This window comes from Lonchura striata, chromosome 11 (genome assembly GCF_046129695.1).
Source record: "Lonchura striata isolate bLonStr1 chromosome 11, bLonStr1.mat, whole genome shotgun sequence".
Taxonomy (NCBI): domain Eukaryota; kingdom Metazoa; phylum Chordata; class Aves; order Passeriformes; family Estrildidae; genus Lonchura; species Lonchura striata.
In genome coordinates, this window is record NC_134613.1 from 17,922,622 (window position 1) to 17,940,348 (window position 17,727).

Below are 17,727 nucleotides of genomic sequence, written 5' to 3' on the forward strand. Positions count from 1 at the left end.
TGACCTTCCCCCTGTGCTGCCCTTCTGCTCAAAAGAAGTCACACAGACCTTCCCTCCTCTAGCTCTTGCCAAGACTATTGTACTCCTTTGCCAGCTGAGATGCAGCCCATGGGGAAAACCCACACCTGCAGTTCCTTCTGCCACTCTTAAAGACTTTACATAAACCTGAGTCTGCAGCAGCATGAAGGACACCACACCTGGTGTAAAGGCCCTCTCCTCCCCCCACCCCCAAGGCTGGCTCTGCTATTAGAGACTGACCCTCAAGTCCTCCTAACAGACCTGCTCTCCTGCGCCACGTCCTGGGACCTTCCACCTCTCTGCAGGAGGAAACTCCTCCCTTCTGCTTTGCTGGAGGGGAGAACGAAGGGGAGTCAGGTTATAAGCCTTGCCTGAGGTTTCACAGGTTGTGAACAGAAGAACTGGAGAGAATGCCAGGTTTCATACCTCCTGGGCAGAACAGATAGGCCCTGCATTCTTTTCCCAAAATCTCCCAAGACCCTACAACTACTGAATTAGAATCAGAGGGTATTTCTACGGAAAACTTACATTTGGGCAACAGCCTGAGGTTGTCCCATTCATCGATGCAACAGAGAGAGGCACAACCCTCCACAAACCCCTCCAGTGTGAGTATATTTGTCATCATGATGACAAGGCCTGTGGAGAGCTTTGCAGCTCTCCAGCAGAGCTGGAAGAGCCTCTACATAGTTCTCATGTCTGAGTGTCTGGAGCTAACACTGCTCCTTTAATGCAGGAGGTCAGACGAGGTCCAACGATGCCAGTGCTGAGACAGACACTAGCACAGCAAAACTGGTTGTATTGGGAGTGTGAGTAAGACCACAGAGAAAGGAATTTGAGGACAGGGAAGTTTCTGATGACTAGAGCAAAGAAAGAGGGCATTGGGAAGCAGCCAAGTATGCAGCTGAAATAAGTAGTCACGCATTTCTTTGGGAGAGACTTAATTGGAGGAATAATACATGCAGATGTAGGTGGAACATAAATGCATAGAGAGCAGAGACAGGGGAGAAGGTGTTTGATTCAGCAATATCCACATCCATTTGTAAATGCAACAGCATCAGGCTCCTGCTGGGAAGAAAAGTGAAGAACAAAGAGCAGACCTGTAGATATTACAATAATAACATGAAGAAACTAATTTATTGAGAAGCCAAATGCTTTCATGTGGCACGTAAGTAAAATAGCAAGTATTACTTTGAGAGAGCACAGAGAGGAGTGAAGAGTTCAGATGTTTAACCCTTGTATAGTCACAGGTTTTCATCAATCCACTTGTACATAGGCTTTTTTCCTAATCTGTGATTTAATCTATCAACTATTGCTGGAGAGGAGTTGTGAAACCCAAACCACTAGCTGAAGTCCTTCTGAAGCAAGAGGATACGATGACGTGTGTTATTAGCCAATTCTGATGTCCACACAGAACTACTCACCCTTGGAGGCGTTCATCTGATGACTGTCAAATCCTCCAAAAGTTTCTGCCCTTCTAGGGAGTGAGATGGGGCCAACTCCTCCCTCCTGATCCATGGCAGTGCTGCTGACTTGCTGTCCTAGGGCAGTGCCCAGGCTTCTGCTCACCAGGTCTTGCAGCAGTTCAACTGATAAAAAGCAGCAATGTCTTTGTTAAAGCCCACTTCAGGTTTCTGAACTATTTTAATCCCAATGCAACTTCAATGTTCTCTGACAACAGCATTTAATAATTTTAGCCTCTTCAAAGATCATACTGGAAAGTAGCCTGAGTTTCCACCTACCCTTGACTTTGTCAATATAACTGTTTGTCCCTTGCAGGCACCACAAGCACCTGCTGGAACCCAAGCCCCACCCTCACATCTTGCTGAGACTGAAGAACAGCATAAGCCTGGATGGTCTAAATTTCAGCTAAGGATAAATCCCATGCTGCTCCTGACCCCAAAGCAGGTTCAATGCATGGTTTTCTTTGTGCTGACTTTCCTGCCCTCTTTCAACACTCCCCCAGTATCTGCTTCCTTTCCTGATTCTCATGATCTGTCCCATGAGGAACAGTTTCTCCTTGTTATTCTGACAAAGAGAAGATGTCCCCTCCAAAACTAGTGCTTGAGAACTGATGCCTTCACTGAAGGTAAGCAATTATAGTTGGCTATTATAATTTACATGTCACATGACTGGCTCACCTTCATCTATTGCCGTTTTCATGATTGCCTCTCCTTTTGGAGCCTCTTCTGTGCTGGCTCTGAAGAGCAGCCTGGAGTCTGGCACCTCCTCCTGCACAGAACTGTCTGCCATGTCCTGAAAGATCTTCGTCTTCTCCTCCAGCAAGAGCAGGATCTGTTTATCCTTCTGCTGAAGTTGTTCTGTGGGGGTGAACAGAAAACAGGGATAAAGACAAAATAAAAGCTCTGGCAAGGAGACCTGAGCGATTTCTGAGATATTGGCCCCATCTAGTGGAGCATGACAATATGTGCTGGGCTTGGCAGCACGACAGTGCCCTGGGCAATCTGGCACAGCAGGCTTGGAAAATAAATAATGCATGGAAGGCAATCTGCAAACCAGGACTGCAGTTATTTGCTGGATGCAGTATTGAAAAAAGTCACAGTTTCACCACAAAACCCAACCCAAAACTTCCTGTATATTTTTCCACAGTGGCTCCCCAGCTCTGCTCCAGGAATTTTACCTTTCAGTCCTCTCACTTTTGCATCGGACAATTTCTTTTCAAACTCAGACTCACAAGGGACTCCTTCATCTTCATCTCTATCCCTGGACAGGAGACATGGCTCAATTACTACAGGAACACACCCAGTGCACCCCCTGCCTCACAAGAACAGCTGAGTGTCTTACATGGTGTGCATTGTGTCCTGAATGATCTGTATCCAGCCATTGCGCTCTTCTTTGGAGCTGGCATGGACTTCCACCATCTCAGGATCCTTTCCACCCATGCTGATCAGGAACAAACCCTTCTCTTCATGAGCCACTTCTCGTACAATCAACTTCTTCAGAGAGATCACAGTGGATTTCTGGTCCTTCAGATGGAAAGAAATGGGTGAGGAGGGTGACCAGAGCTAGCTCCTAGATTCAAACTAGCATTGAAAAGGTCTCAATAAACCATAGTGCTACATCTCTCAGGTCTGTAAACATTTTCTGAACATACTGGCTAATTAAAAAAACAAGATCATTTCAGTGGGGTCAAACAAAAGGGATGGGTTTGCTTTCCTCCAACAGGAGGAAAAGCAATTTTATGCAGGAAAAGCAATTTTACCTCACTTCATTTCAAGAAAAAATTAATTTCAATTTAACTCAGTGGTTTTGTAAACTGTACCATATTTTGCTCTGATCTCATTTCCTACTGACCACACTCTCCCTGTCATTAATATCACAGCTCCTTACACTTGGTACAGCTTGCTATCCTGCTTCACACACAGTATCTTCCCCATCTCTCTCCAGTATAAAGTCTTGTTTTCAAATCCCACAAAACCTCTGCTGTTCTTGGACGCTCACAGCTGACTGCTACGTGAGAACTCATGTGTGAGGTGATGTTCACTGTGTGCTATGGTCTCTGTGTCATCAGCCTGCTGGGTTAAAATGTCCCCAGGCTGCTGTGTCATCTGCACAGCCCCTTTGTGCATTGCACCACATGCTACAGCTGGGGTGATCTGGTTCATTAGCAGGACTTGTATGCAAATCAGCTTCCCCTGTGCAGGGCACTGAGCCTGTGCAGAGGGTCGGTGGAGCTGGAATAACAAATTATCAGCTTTCAAAATGCTCAAAGAGTGGAAAGGTCACTAGGTTTAGCCAGTCTAGACCATGCCTGGAAGGTACAGCCCAGCAAACTCCATTAGGCACCAGGTTTTCATTAGCAGGTCAATGTGCCCAGCCCTTTTGGGGACCTGCCCTCAAACCTAATGTTTTTGCTCCTGCACATTACAAATATATTTCTCTGACATTTATTTTCAAGCTGTTCTGTTGGATTTACTGCCCTGGCATTTCACCTCACTGCCCCCTGCAGCATCTCACAATGTATTTGGACACTTCCTTCTGCTGAGGTTCATTTTTACAACGTTTGCATTATCCCTTCATCCCTTCCCAGCCCAGTCACTGCTCCAGTGTGCACAAACTGCAAAGCACAAGTGCTTCCAGTGACAGGCAGGTTTTCAAGGCAAATTATCAGCTGTGCCAAGGCACTGCAGGAAGGGGAGGTGGGGCATGAAGACATGTTTTCCCATCAAAAAGAATGGAGGCTGCTCAGCAAACAAAAATGTTCTGAGCAAGAAAATTAAGTTGTTTAGCAGGCAATTGCTGGCTTTGCTGCACAACACAATATCACAAGTCTCTCACATAGAAAAGTAAGGAGGAAAAAGGGTTGAAGCCTTACCAGTGAAGCAAAGACATACTTCTGGTCCTTCTCCTGAAGGAACACGAGCATGTCAGAGAGGAGAACAGCCTGGACTTCTGCAAAAGAAGAAGCACACCAGTGCAGTATAACCACACAACCCACCCCAGAACAGATTCCTTGCAATAACACCAGTGCTGGGGAGCAGCAGGGCTGGTTTTGCAAACCCTGAAAGCAAGATCAACCTCCCAGTTGGCAGGAGGAGCAAGGGCAGTTCCTGGGAATGCCAGATCAGGTTAGCTCTGAACCAGCTTTGCATTAAGCAGGTCACATCATCACCTGGGCATCCTGCAGGATTTGCTCTCACCCATCAGAGCAGGAGTGCTCCTCTCCAGCCACATGCTCACTACCAGTTAAGACATGGGCATAACAGTGAAAGCCAGACATTTATTCAATAGAAGCTCTGTTTTCTCAAACAATCAATATTTCAGCCCTCAAGCAAAATATCTGCACAGGAAGTTTTGGATTTTATGGTTCTCTTGATGAGTGGTTTGCAGGGTGTAAATTATCGTGCAATAACAACATTTGTCAGCTGCAGTTTCTTTCCCAGGAAATACTGACTTCAGGAGCCACCAGTAATTCTGCTCTCAGACAAACACAACTCTGAGGGGAGCCTGCGTGAGACACAGGACCTGGCTTTCTTTCACGGGAGAAGGAAACACAACCTCAAGCCAACAGAGGATTTTAAATCAGTCTTTTCCCAGAGTACATATAGAGCTTTCCAAGTCTCCTAATAACATATCATAAAGTTGCACAGCAACTACCAAGTGTAATGCCCCACCCAGACCCCTCAGTACAAAGAGGTTTTGTGTAATGTACTTGGGAAATCTTGTGACAGAAAGGAAGCAAACCAGAAATTTAAATCATCCCATGGGTAAATCCTTCCAGTCTGTTTTGGGAAGACAGAATCCATTCCAGATAAAAGAACCACTAAACTTTAAGCAAAGCTGCAAAATGAAATCCAGGCTCTGGGAGGTTTGCAGAAGGTGGCATTTGACTGCCTTTTTCTCTGTTCCATACACTTTGTAAGAGAGGAAATGCTAAAACTCTTGAACAGAAGTTCTTCCTCTAATTTTCAGTGCTCCATTTCAAATACCACAAAATAACCTGAATATATGAACGATCCACTTTCTCCCTGGGTCTGCAGCCTGCCTGCAGCACCTACTCTCCCTGTGAGTCTGCACTACAGACAGGTTTGTGCATTTCTATGACTAAGAAATGCAAATGGAGCCTGTGCTTATCACGATTTCACAACAGCAGCAGAACTTGCTTCATCCACCATCTATAGGCAGTAGCAGTCTCGGGTGCCTAGAAATCATGTGTAAACTTCCTGCTTCCAAAACCTCAAAATAAATCATACCCCATACGGAATTCCGTGTTATCACCACCTCCCTGCACAGCACGGCACCAGGCTCCCAGGCCCCATTCATGCCCACAGACCATAATTTAATCAGCTAATGCTGCAGGGAGGAAGGGAAGCCCAGCCTTCCTGCCAAGCCTGAGGCACAGCCCTGTGTGCTCTTACTGCTACTGTGGTCCCAGCTGAGTTTCCTTGGGAGATTTAGCGTTTAACTCACTGGAGAACGTCACACCTGATAACAAACAAAAAGCAACTCAAGAAAACACTGACCCAACAAGAGGCAGCTGCAGGGACACCAGCGTCTCTCCTGAACAGTTTGTACCAACAGCTTAAGAGGTTCAAGAGCAGCAAATACCTGGGACATCTCCCTGCATCCCAGTGCACCTGGGATGGTACTGCTGCAGACCTGCCACAGCCCTTGGAGGGAAGGAAAGGCAGGGAAAAGTGAGGCTGGGTTCTAGATTTAGCACAACTCCTGGAACTGTGGCACAGACATAGAGATCTGACTTCATGCTCTGGGCAACTGCAGCCCCAGTTGTGACATCCCACAGCAACTCTGCTCCTTGGCTGACACACTGAGGTGTCACTGCCACCCGAGCCCTCAGCAGGCATGCAGTCACCAGGAGGAAAAGCAGCTCTCCATCACCCCAGAACCCACACAAAGAATTGGAAATGCAATAGGGAATGGGGGTACAGCAGGAAAAAGCTGGTGTCACACTCTATCAAAGCAGAAGAATAAATCAAGGGTGGAGGCACCAATCTGAGGACTAATCCTACACTAGAGAAGGTGAGCTGCATCCTTCCACAGCAGAAGGCAGGACAGTCTTACCTTTTAACCGGCCAGCTGAGTTCTTTAGTGAAACAGGCCCATCTCGGATGAGCTTCCGATGCATCAAGTCCTCTCTTGCAAACATCTGGCCACTCTTCATCCTCATGATGGACTTGTTGTCCGTCCGGTTGTAAATCTCCTCAAGACGCATTTTCTTTTCATACTTGCTGACTTTGCTATTGACTGCAGCAATCACATCTTTAACAAGGTTTAATGACTGAGTCAAGTCTTCATGTTCCACTTCATTTTCTTTAAAAAAGAAACAGAAACATCTCAATTTGACTTTGTGCAGTCTAACTTCCCACTTTTACTTCCTTCCTTCCTCTTCTCCCAAGTTCCCACATTGTAACTTTTAATACTTAAATGAGACATTTTTCCCCCTTAAAGAGAATTTCACTAAACCTTTTACATATATGTGGCTGAGGCTGGAGAATATTCCAATACACTTTGCATATAAGACAGTAGAGATGAAATGCACAAATTAACTACATATTTTAACCAATACCAAAAAAAAAAAACCAATCTGGGGAGACATTGGAGTCTAGTCATGTTGCTCCACAATTAACCACAGACAGACTTCTAATAACTAAATCAAGGTGCCTAAACAACTAATCCTAAATGGAAGTATGGAATTGAGTTATCTCGTTGCAGTGATGTGAGACAACAATGACTAGATTAGCTGGTAAGAAAATCTGCTTCAGCTGCAAAGGATCAAAACTTCACACTGGACAAACAAATATGTGCTTAGAATACAGGAACTGGTCCCTACCTTTGGTGTATTGCAGTATCCTTTGTAAAAGGACTGGGTACTTTGTGATTCTCTGTGTTACCAACAAGATACATTCCGGAATCCCAAGACGCCTCACCAGGGAGCTGCTCATTTTTTTCTAAGGAACAAAGATGAGAATTTCAGTTCTGCAGCAAAACACTCCCCCAGAGTGCAGAAAGGACACATTTTTTCCATTGGCTACATCTGTTCTGCCAGGTCCTACCTTGACAAATGCCTGAAAGCGCTTGTCCTTTGAGTAAAGATCTTTGAAGTAATTGACAGCCTCATTGTGATGCCCGCAGAATTTGCCGTACGTTTTCTTCATTCGCTCAGCGTTCTCCCCGGAGAACTGCAAAGAATGGGACACACAGCTCCAACCTGCACTAAACTCCTGGGGTGACATCCCAGCAGTGCCTGCCAGGTGCTGAGAAGAACTTGATGAAATCAAATTAGTCCAAAGCATGCTCAACCATGCAAGCAGATCTCTAGAGAGTAAAGAGCTGCTTTGGAGACTTCACTGAGCTCACACATACAGAAGAATTTGCAACTCCAATCACATGGCTTAAAAGCCAACCACAAAAAGAGTCAAGACACAAAAAGAAGACAGAAACTGTGGATAAAGAAAAGTAAAATGACCCACCCCAAGTTAAACACCAGGTTAGTAAAGCAGCCAAGGGACACACTGGGCATATTTTGCTGTGAGCTCCTGCCTACCCTCCAGTCTGCGGTCAAACTGTTTTGTGCCTGTCAGTGAACGCTTCTCTTTCCCACAAAATGAACTAAATTAATTTTCAACAGTGGACCTTCCTCTGAAAGAGCAAAAAGTGCTTCAAAAAGCAGGGGCGGAGATTTGTATGTGTGAAGAGTAAGTTTGCCATCAACCGTGCTTATCTGACAGGCACAAACAGGAGGGAAGGAAAAGCATCTGGCTTCCAGCTGTGTTCTCAGAACTGAAAACATTTTCCAGCACTTACTTGATTCACTAGGATGTCACCTATCCTCCTGATAACAAAGTTCTTTTCACTTTTGTCTGCCAGTGACTCCTTCTTCCTTTCCAGAATCCGCTGGAAAAACTGACTGTGGATGTGCAGCAAGTTTTCCAGGCAGGGAAAGAGCTTGTCCACGGCTTGCTGATCGAACTGCAGCTCCTTTAACATGGCTGCACTGTACACATCGTTCATGATCTTCAGCGTACGGACGTGGTGCATTTCCGTCTGCATTAGCTCTGCACAGGATGAGGACAAGAGTTTGTGGGTTACATTACAAGGAAAAGCTGCCATTAGAAAGCTTTGCCATAACTGGGCTTCTCTAAGTGGTTTCAAAAAAATTCTCTGTCAGGAATTGTAACATCAGTCCAGAGTTTCATGTGTGAGAGATACAGGGGGGAAGAGGTGTCCTACAACAGAGAGCTTTGGATGTTGCTGCTGGGGTCTCAGCCATCAGCCTGGTATCTTCTCCTTCCTAACGCCTCACTGCCAGCCTCCACACACCTCCCTTCTGCCATACAAGATGGCTCCTGAATCCCTCAGGAAAAGACTTTAAAGTTAGCTGCTTGTGGTGGAAACCAATCTGAAAGTCATCAGCAGACAAATGAGGAGAGGCAATTTCTGGGGTTTTTGTTGGCTTCTGGATGTGTGAAATGCAGAAAGACAGCTTCCACAGAATACATTATGTTTCTAGGAACTTCAAGAATGAAAGTTTGGCTTTTGAGGAAACCAAAGCAGTGTTTCTATCAAGGAGCTGTTTACAGTGAGTGAAAAGTGAAGATGTCTCACCGTAAATCACATCTTGCCGTTTGACAACATCTTTGTACTGCTGCTGTAGGAACTTGCTGTCCACTACTTGGCTCCAGGACTCTGCCTCCAGCTGCTTGGAATCTAATTCCAGGTCTCCCATGAGCTGTCCTTCATTCATGTCTGCACCTTCACAAACCAATGTAAGTTCCATTAAGATGTGGGTAACTTGTCCCATTTGAGATTGCTGCCTAATTATTTTGGTTTAGGCTTTTTCAGTCACACCACAAACACCACACACATTCTCCTTTACTGACACAAATGATCACATACCACATAAAGACTAGTTGTGAAAAACAATTCTAAAGGCTATTTCCTAGTTTCCTGTTCACCATTTTCACATGGACCAAACTGTAGTTCAGATAATGTATTCCTAATCTGCCATGAAACGACATTGCAGTTAAATAAAAAACCACAACAGAAGAGGAAATGTTTGTCCCTGAGCTAAATTCCAAGTAACTCAACTGTAACTGAAACCTTCTAAATGTTTTTCCACAATTCAATGAGCTAAAGAAATTACTATGTGGGGCTTTGTTTTAGTTTATCATACTAATATTCTGAGATTAAAATAAAGGCACTTTAATTGTCCATTATAAAAGAAGACAATTGCTGAAAATGGATTTTCTATTTCTGGAAAGCAGCACTGAGACCTTCCTTCTATAAATGCCATGGAGATCTCTTACCTTCATCAACCAGTGACTCCATGGATTCATTAACCCGGCTGATTTTATGTAAAGAGTCTGTTGACTGCGACAGGAATTTCCAAGTGTGTATTAAGCTGTCATCGTTCCCAACTCTGCAGAAAAACAGAACACAGAATATTGTTTATGAAAAAAAAATAGCCAAATGTACTTTCAGATAAGCAGAATAAATGCATTTTAAATATGAATTGAAAAACAAAGCCAGCACTGCACAATTATGTACAGAAATGTGCTTTTATGAGTTGTTTACTAACTACCCACTGGAGCTTGAGAAGCTGTAAGCACTATAGTTGTGAGTGACGGTGCTTTCCATAAAGAACCACTCCTGAGGTTTTATAGTTTGGACAACTCCATTCCAGTCACGTCCCATCCTCCTTGCCCTTGGAGCAAACAGTGTGAAAAAGTGCCACACCATTAGGCTACACAGTCCTTATCACTAACTCTGGGAAAGATCAGAAAATGGACTGAAGTTAAATTCCCCATGGAAATTTAGGATACCCAGGACATCCAAACTGCCCAGAATAAGCCAGTCCCTGTGACTGCCTCACATGTAGAACTGCTCAATATGCAAGTACAGTAGGAACCATAAATTAAATTTTCTTCTATTTTTTTTTTTGTAATGAATTATGTATAATGCAGTCTAAAAACAGGAAGACTGCAGCTCTGTGCCTTCACCCTCTTGTTGTGGATACAAAAGTTAACACTATACCTGAGCTGCAAATACGTGCTTGCACAGTATCAAGCCCAAGGAAGTGAATTTCTTCCTAAGAGCCCAGAGCATCGCGGGGAAGTGGTCTTGAATCTACCAGGCCAACTCAACTGTGCCTCTGCACTCCTGCCATGACTAAAGTAACTCACACAGGATTGTGGAGAAGACAGCTGATGGTATCATATAGAACATGGCTATTTCTCTGTTAGTGATCCCTTCTGTACCTTTATCGCAAGTCACAGCACGTGAACTTATTTTTAGTGAGACTGAAATTACGTCTTTATGTCAGCAGCATAGGATAACACATGCACACAGAGTCAGGTGTGCAGGGAGGAGCCTTACCCTGCAATGTTCTGTATGGAGACACTTTTGGAGAGTGCAGTGGGCTGCTGTGATCTCCTGTTGTTGAAGGTGGAGGTGACGGTGCTCTCGTCGGGAGTGAGGATGGCGGAGCGCGGGCGCTCCTTCGGCTGCGAGCCTGCAACACAAGGGTGGGAATACAGTCAGCCCCTGCAAACACCTTAACCACTGGAACTGGCATGGTGAGGACTTAAAAGGATCCAGACTCTGAAATCCACTGCCGTTTCTTTCTAGAATCATCCCCAGGGGATGTCAGCAGTTATGAACAGCTGCAGAAATCACTGCACTATGCTTGAAATACCCAGGTGGGATCTGCAACTCCAGAAACACACATAAGAAACTGAATGTAACTGTTTTGATAATTAATCACATGTCACAATCCACCCTGTTGCCTTTGTATTTCCCTGGGCTAATAGTCATATAAATCCTGTTTCTGGTCAAACTCTTAAAGATAAGTTTCCCTTATCAGTAGGTACCACAGAGAAATGACAATCCTGATTTCATTATACCATCACATACCTTTACATAATCTGTTCATATTAATTCCAGATTTTTCCTTCTTCAGATGCATTTCTGCTCTCTGGAGCATCACCTCTGAACTTCATTATAAATATCACAGTGATTACAACTATATTATATACTGTGGTTCCATACAAGCTATCTTTTATCTTATCAAAGCTTATCACTTAAGCTTATTAAATCATGGACCTACAAAACCAATCTGGGCTATTTCACATCTATTCTTCATCCCTGGTCACACTGGGTCACTCACTCTGCAGTACAGTGTGTATCTCAGCAAAGTCAGGAACATTTTGTCAGTATTCCTCCTACTCAAAATTAAACTTTCTACTTTGCCTACCTCAAAGTCCAAGACTTTTTAATTAAAAGAAAAATAATTGTGTTTTGAATCCTCTCTACTTAATTCTCATAGTTGTACTCCTTCCCATATCAGACACCCATGGACATAGGCTGCATCTTCCAGATTCTGTGGCCTTAACAGGTATAGGTATTCTGCAAGCTACAACAGGCAAGTGATTTTTCTAAATCTGAGATGATTTTACATTTCTTTAGAGCTACACAGACACTGCAGAAGGGGATGAACTCTGTACAATTTCTGAAGTCTAAAATATTGCTTAGCATGCACTGAGGATGCTCTCATCCCTGCTTTGTTAAAAGCTTATTTTTTCATAATATCAAGTATCAGTTGTCAGAACAATTAAGAACAGCAGACACAGAGCACTCCCAAAGCAGAGGGAAAGAAATTGTCTTACTTTTGTTTCTCATGGTTACTGTGGGTAACGAAGAGGTATCATGTGCCTGCAGCATCCCTCTCTGTGGCTGAAAGAAAAATGACATTCACTTTAATTTCTCCCTCCCTTCTCCCAGAACGTTGTGCCATATAACTAAACAAAAAAAAAGCTCATTTTTTTTTCCTGAAGCCTCTCAGTGTTTGTGTACTTTTAAATATATTTTTAATTTTCTCTGAACGAAGTGGGCAAAATAACAGATGGAGAAATGTGCAGCAAATATGAAAATGTGAAAGTGATGACAATACTGAAATCGTAATTGCTCAAAATACTGAAATTGTAATTGCTCAAACATTATTTAGCTTGGAGAAGCAGGTTCCTTGCATTTGGAGTATGCATGAAATCTCTGTGTTCCTCATATAAACAGTATATTTAACAGTTTTCATTATGTGGAAGCTTCAGCACTGGGGCTGAAGTTCTTCACAACAAACTGGAAACTTTGTGACATGTGGTAGAAAGTGTTTTATATATATTTATTCAGTAAAGTAGATTAAATCCCTTACCTTCATTTTGACCTTTGCACAAGAAGCAAAATTCTCCTTACAGCCTTTGTGAACAATTGCATTACAGTCTGTCAAAAAAAACCAAACCAAAACCAACAAATTAAAAAAAAAACCCACAGAAAACAGGTAAATTTTTGCTGTTTGCAATCTGAGCTGTTAATTTACACAACTGAGAATTGTAACTTTCAGGCATTGTTGTGGTTTACACAACTAGCAACAAATACTGAGAGAGGCTGCTTTCCAGGATAATTAGCCCTTTGTTAATAACATTTCCTCAGAGAATATAACAGGAAATTCTGTTTAAAAATCAATGCAAGGTTGAATTACCAGGGGCCTTAGATGAAAGAAATAAAAAGGAAAAAAAACCCCTGATGGCATTATCCCTCTGAAACTAAGGTGGAAAGCAAAAGAAGGAGACAGAAACAGAAACCAATTGTAGGGCCAGTATTTCTCTGAAAAGACAAATAGTGCTCTCATCAAGACAAAGACTATGAGATATAAAAGACAGGAAGAGGACAGGGAAATTAATTTACACAAATTCAAACATCATGGATAAGATCTAGAGCACAGAGCCAAGTGCTGCTGTACTGCAGGGCTACCAGAAAAGGTAAGAGGAGCAGCATTATTCAGGAATCCTTGAGGTTGGGACTTCCTGCTGGAAACTGAAGTTTTGGTCCAAAAGCATCACATTCACCAATGCAAAGACCATCATGTTTAAACGTTGCTGCATATATGCCAGAGCAAAAGCTGGGTGGCTTGGTGGTTTTTTTTTTTAATACCCTGAATCTACCCATGACTTTTGCCAGCAGATTTCTGGGAATCAAAGTTTTCAACAAAGTTTTCAAAGATGATTAAAACTGCCTTTTTTTTTTCATTCTGTAGGAATTGAAAACTGGGTTTCAGGCTTTAACACTTTTGGCAGATGAAAGATCACAGCTCAAGATAAGATTCAGTAGTTTACAGAAAAGTATTTCCTCTTATTCATGACAACACCAACACAGATAATGAACTATATTTTACATGTATGTTAAACAGTACGTGTGAAGTTCTGAATTATTTCTTGAAGCAGAAAAAAAAAAAAGAAAAAAATTCTATGTCCAGAATGACAAAATATGCTCACAGTTCTAGAATCTCTTACATTTAGGCCTCAATAATTCTGCTATTTTGACAGAGATTGGGGTAAGGTCATAGGGTGCTGCTATTCTGACAATGTCTCACAATTTCCTGTGCAAGAGAAGACAGAACAAAGCAACCTGAAAACTCTTGCAAAAACCCAGAAGCACTCTAAGTTTTCAGACCTAACAAGAAAGAGGAACAGAACCTGCTCCTCTGGTGCGTGAACAGAGGCACTCAGACAATTCAGAAACATGAAAATCACACACAAGCCTTGAAAGCCTTAAGACAGCTCTTTAGTGTGTACCATTTGGCAGAAAGATTGGATGTTTTATGTTAAAAAATCTGGTTGTAGGGACTTTATTCCTCCAATTCAACTCTTCAGCAAGAAAGAAGTTCCTCTAACTCCTCTGTGTCACTAGTATTAATAACTAAACCCCCAAAACCTTATTTTCTGCATCACTGATCATAAAAAAGTAAAAAAGACAAGGCAGAAAGCTACCAAAAATTAGGCTTTTTTGCTTGTCCATTTGTTTCAGAACATGCACAATCTTTCAGCATTGAGCAGATGTTTCAGGAAGCTGGGGGGGGCACCACTGAAAAGCTGAGACATTAATATAAAATATCCAGTGCTCTAAAAGGCATTAAAAATCATCCACAGGTGAGACAGAGCAGTGGTGGTAGCACCAGCCTACATCATCACAGGAATATCAGAACCTCTGCTGCTGCTTATCCATCACTTCCAAAGCATCTGAGGTTGATTGTAAGATGCAGTGGGAGAAGGAACCACTCACTGATGTGAGCTTTCAATGGATGCCTTCACCAAACATTTTTTTATGACATTCTTTTTCTGGCCAATGCAGAAAACAATTTTGTATCATACCTTGAAAAGAAGGAAAGAACATCTGTGCTAAATATATGACACTGTTGGGTTATTTTAACTTATTAGTATATAGAGCATCAAACTGGGATATATTTGATTTTCTGCCTAGCTTCAGAAGCTCTTAAGAAAGTCAAGTGGGGAAAGGGAGAGGATGCATTTGAGAGTTTGTAATTGTTGGTGTTTTACATTTCCCATCAGGCTGATACAGAGTGTGTCTCAAACAACTCTGCTGAAATCTCTTCCAGGAAACTCAGAAATGCCATTTGGGATTCAGCTGGCTGTCCTCCCCCTGCTCACATCCACCAGCAGGAACAGAAGGCTCCAGCCTGGGAGCAGTTCCCGCAGTCGCTTTGACTCACTTCTAAGCTAGTGGAGTAAAAAATTAATAATAGTGAGGAGAGGAAAGCCTTTTCCACTGAGCTATAGTGGGAAAAAAATGGGATTTGTCTGCATATTCTATAGCTTTGGGTTGCTGCATGAACCAAGCAGCATTCTGGTCTCAACCACACAAACACCACGGACCTTATCGAGCTACAGGCAGAAGAAACCATCTGATAAGAAATGAGAACAAACTGCCCAGTCACTCAGAAACCCTCAGTGAAGTTCCTACCCTGCCTGTTCTGTGCTGCACGTCCTTCACATGCACACAGGTAGCTGTCATTTGACCTGTGATGCAATTTCTTGTTCTAAGGGAGCAGAGGGTCAGCATTTCCTTTCTGTACCATGTGGTTCCCACTGTGGCTCACCAAAGCAGCATTTCAGAGAACTAAAGCAACACACCACAGATGGGTGGGACTTTTTTCCCCACCACTGGAAATAGAAGCCATGATCCAAGCCAGCTGTCCCTGGTCCTTTGTCCATCTTATCAAAGGACCTAAGCTCCAAGCCACTACATGCAGCTGAAATAACCAACATTCTCCACACTGATAGAGCCCAACAAGGTGTAGAAAACCCCATGGCCTGCTGTGATGGCTGAGCTCAGGCTTAGGAAAGAGGTTTCAGGACACCTCCATGCAGCCACGACTCATGTCAGTCCAAATTCCACAAGGCAATGCACTGCTCCATGAATCACTATCTCCAAAGTCTCCCTCCCACCTCACATCCTCAAACAAAAGGTGCGGGGAAACTGTGCACAAAAGGAAAATAAAGTGTAAGGTTTGTATTTTCCATGCCAGATTCAATGAAAAATAAAAGGAAGGGGGGCAACCCCCCCGACTTACTTGCACAGTAGTACGAATCCTTATTGAAAGGCTTCATACAGTGGTAACAGGTTGCTTGGGCTACAACGGAGGTTGCAGTGAAGAGATGTCCATTTAACAGTTTCTTATCTTTTTCCTTCTCCTTGGAATCTTTGTCCTTCTCTTTAGTCTTCTCTTTATCTTTCTCTTTTTCCTGCCGAGACAAAATGACCGAAAGCCTCGTCACTGGGCTCTTCCCCAGTTACAGATTGCTCAGTGTTTGCCTTTGGCACGGCGAGGGGATCGACCGAGGTGCACCTGAACAATGGCCATGTGTCTGCACAGCTCTCCCTCAAAAAAACCCCTGTGGAAGTGCATTTACATACTACTGACTCACACAGGTGTCTCACCACTGCAGATGACACCGAGTCTGTTCTGAAAGCACTTATTTCCTTCTGCCTTTGTTTTATGCTTGCTTGGCTTAATGACTTTACCTCTTTTCTGTTTCTGGGCTCTCATCAGCCTCTTCAGCACTTTAAATAATGTTAATTTAATGTTAAATACAAATACCACATGCAGTGTGGATCAGACTTTCAACACAGCTCATTTTTAAGGCCAAACCATAAGGCTCGTGATTTTCAACTGCATTTCTAATGGAGAACACAAGCTCTTCCTCAGTGCCTCTATAGCCTTACTGCCAAAATATTTCCACCTCTGTTTTTCTTCCAACTAGCAATTTTTTCAACAGTTACATGCAACTCCAAGTAACTATGTGAAGCATTTTGGCAAAATGGATCTTTTACAAACTTTTGACCTATGGCACCAAAGAAAGGCTGGGGAACAACAGCAACACCATAAAAGACCCTCTCATCTGCCACAAGCCATGACTCGACCTCTAGGCTACTCAGCTTTGGAAGGATGACAAGCACAGACAGCTTCTCCAACTTTTAGCAAAGAGTTTTTGCTTCCTTTCTATCTCTACCTTAGATAGAAAATACTAAAAATCTAAAATATTTTTCCCTGCAGTCTTTCATGGATTTGGAATTCTTCCAAACAAATTTTAAAGGAAACTCCACAGAAAAGCTCTGAATCTGAATTGCAACTCCTCATCTTTCCACGTACCAACCTACAAAATGTTTATGATACGAGTCAGCTCCAGGTCTGTGCTTTTAACTGTTGCTGCAGATTTCCTGGCATCTGAAACAGAAGCTTTCCAGAAACCGGTAAAACTGTCAGCTTATCTTTGCATTTTGTTATTTATATGCCACATGCCCTTTGCTTAATATTGTCTTAGCCTGAATATCAGGGAGCTGCAGAGCTGCCCATGTGAGCAACTGCCATGAAGTGGCTTAAAGAGGGATGGAGCTCTGCAGCCACTGCAGGGAAACTCTTGAGCCCTGGATGACACACTCACATCAGGAGGAACTCAGCCTAAGGACTCCTCTCCCAACAAATCCCAGGCAAAATGCCAGTGCCGGAGTCTCTCCCTGCAAAGTGTCAAACAGAAAGTCTATTTACTGGCCCCAAATGCTGTTTTGTTCTGCAAATAAGCAAAACTAGGAGTATTACCATATGGAATAATCCTGTCTGAAGCAGAAAAACTGCCAGAAAGAGTCTGCATTGCATCACATCTCCACCTCCTCTGAACCATCAGCCTGGCTGACACCACCCCACAGGAACCTCCACAGCCCCATGTTCCATCCACTGACCTGCCCATCTCTAATCATATCCAGCCTGGCAGGATTCAGGAACTAAAACCATACAGTTTAGGTCTGGCCTGATGGTACCAAGTTGATGCCTGGAGTTTTGCTCTACTGCCAAGCCTTGTGAAGCTCCAGGAGAAAAGATCACTC

At 43.3% G+C, this 17,727-nt stretch overlaps 1 protein-coding gene across 1 annotated transcript in view; it reads right to left on the reverse strand.

Moving 5' to 3' along the window:
• The window catches only part of AKAP13 (A-kinase anchoring protein 13), a 71,766-nt gene that overhangs the window by 11,555 nt on the left and 42,484 nt on the right, over positions 1-17,727 (reverse strand). Inside the window, exons 11-25 of the mRNA XM_077786010.1 lie at positions 15,917-16,088; positions 12,701-12,768; positions 12,162-12,228; positions 10,873-11,008; positions 9,804-9,916; positions 9,103-9,249; positions 8,302-8,552; positions 7,551-7,676; positions 7,328-7,445; positions 6,559-6,807; positions 4,352-4,428; positions 2,821-3,002; positions 2,657-2,739; positions 2,157-2,336; positions 1,440-1,604 (exon numbers count right to left, since the gene is read on the reverse strand). Of these exons, the coding sequence (XP_077642136.1) occupies positions 1,440-1,604; positions 2,157-2,336; positions 2,657-2,739; positions 2,821-3,002; positions 4,352-4,428; positions 6,559-6,807; positions 7,328-7,445; positions 7,551-7,676; positions 8,302-8,552; positions 9,103-9,249; positions 9,804-9,916; positions 10,873-11,008; positions 12,162-12,228; positions 12,701-12,768; positions 15,917-16,088 (2,134 nt within the window). The remainder of the gene's footprint in view (positions 1-1,439; positions 1,605-2,156; positions 2,337-2,656; positions 2,740-2,820; positions 3,003-4,351; positions 4,429-6,558; positions 6,808-7,327; positions 7,446-7,550; positions 7,677-8,301; positions 8,553-9,102; positions 9,250-9,803; positions 9,917-10,872; positions 11,009-12,161; positions 12,229-12,700; positions 12,769-15,916; positions 16,089-17,727) is intronic.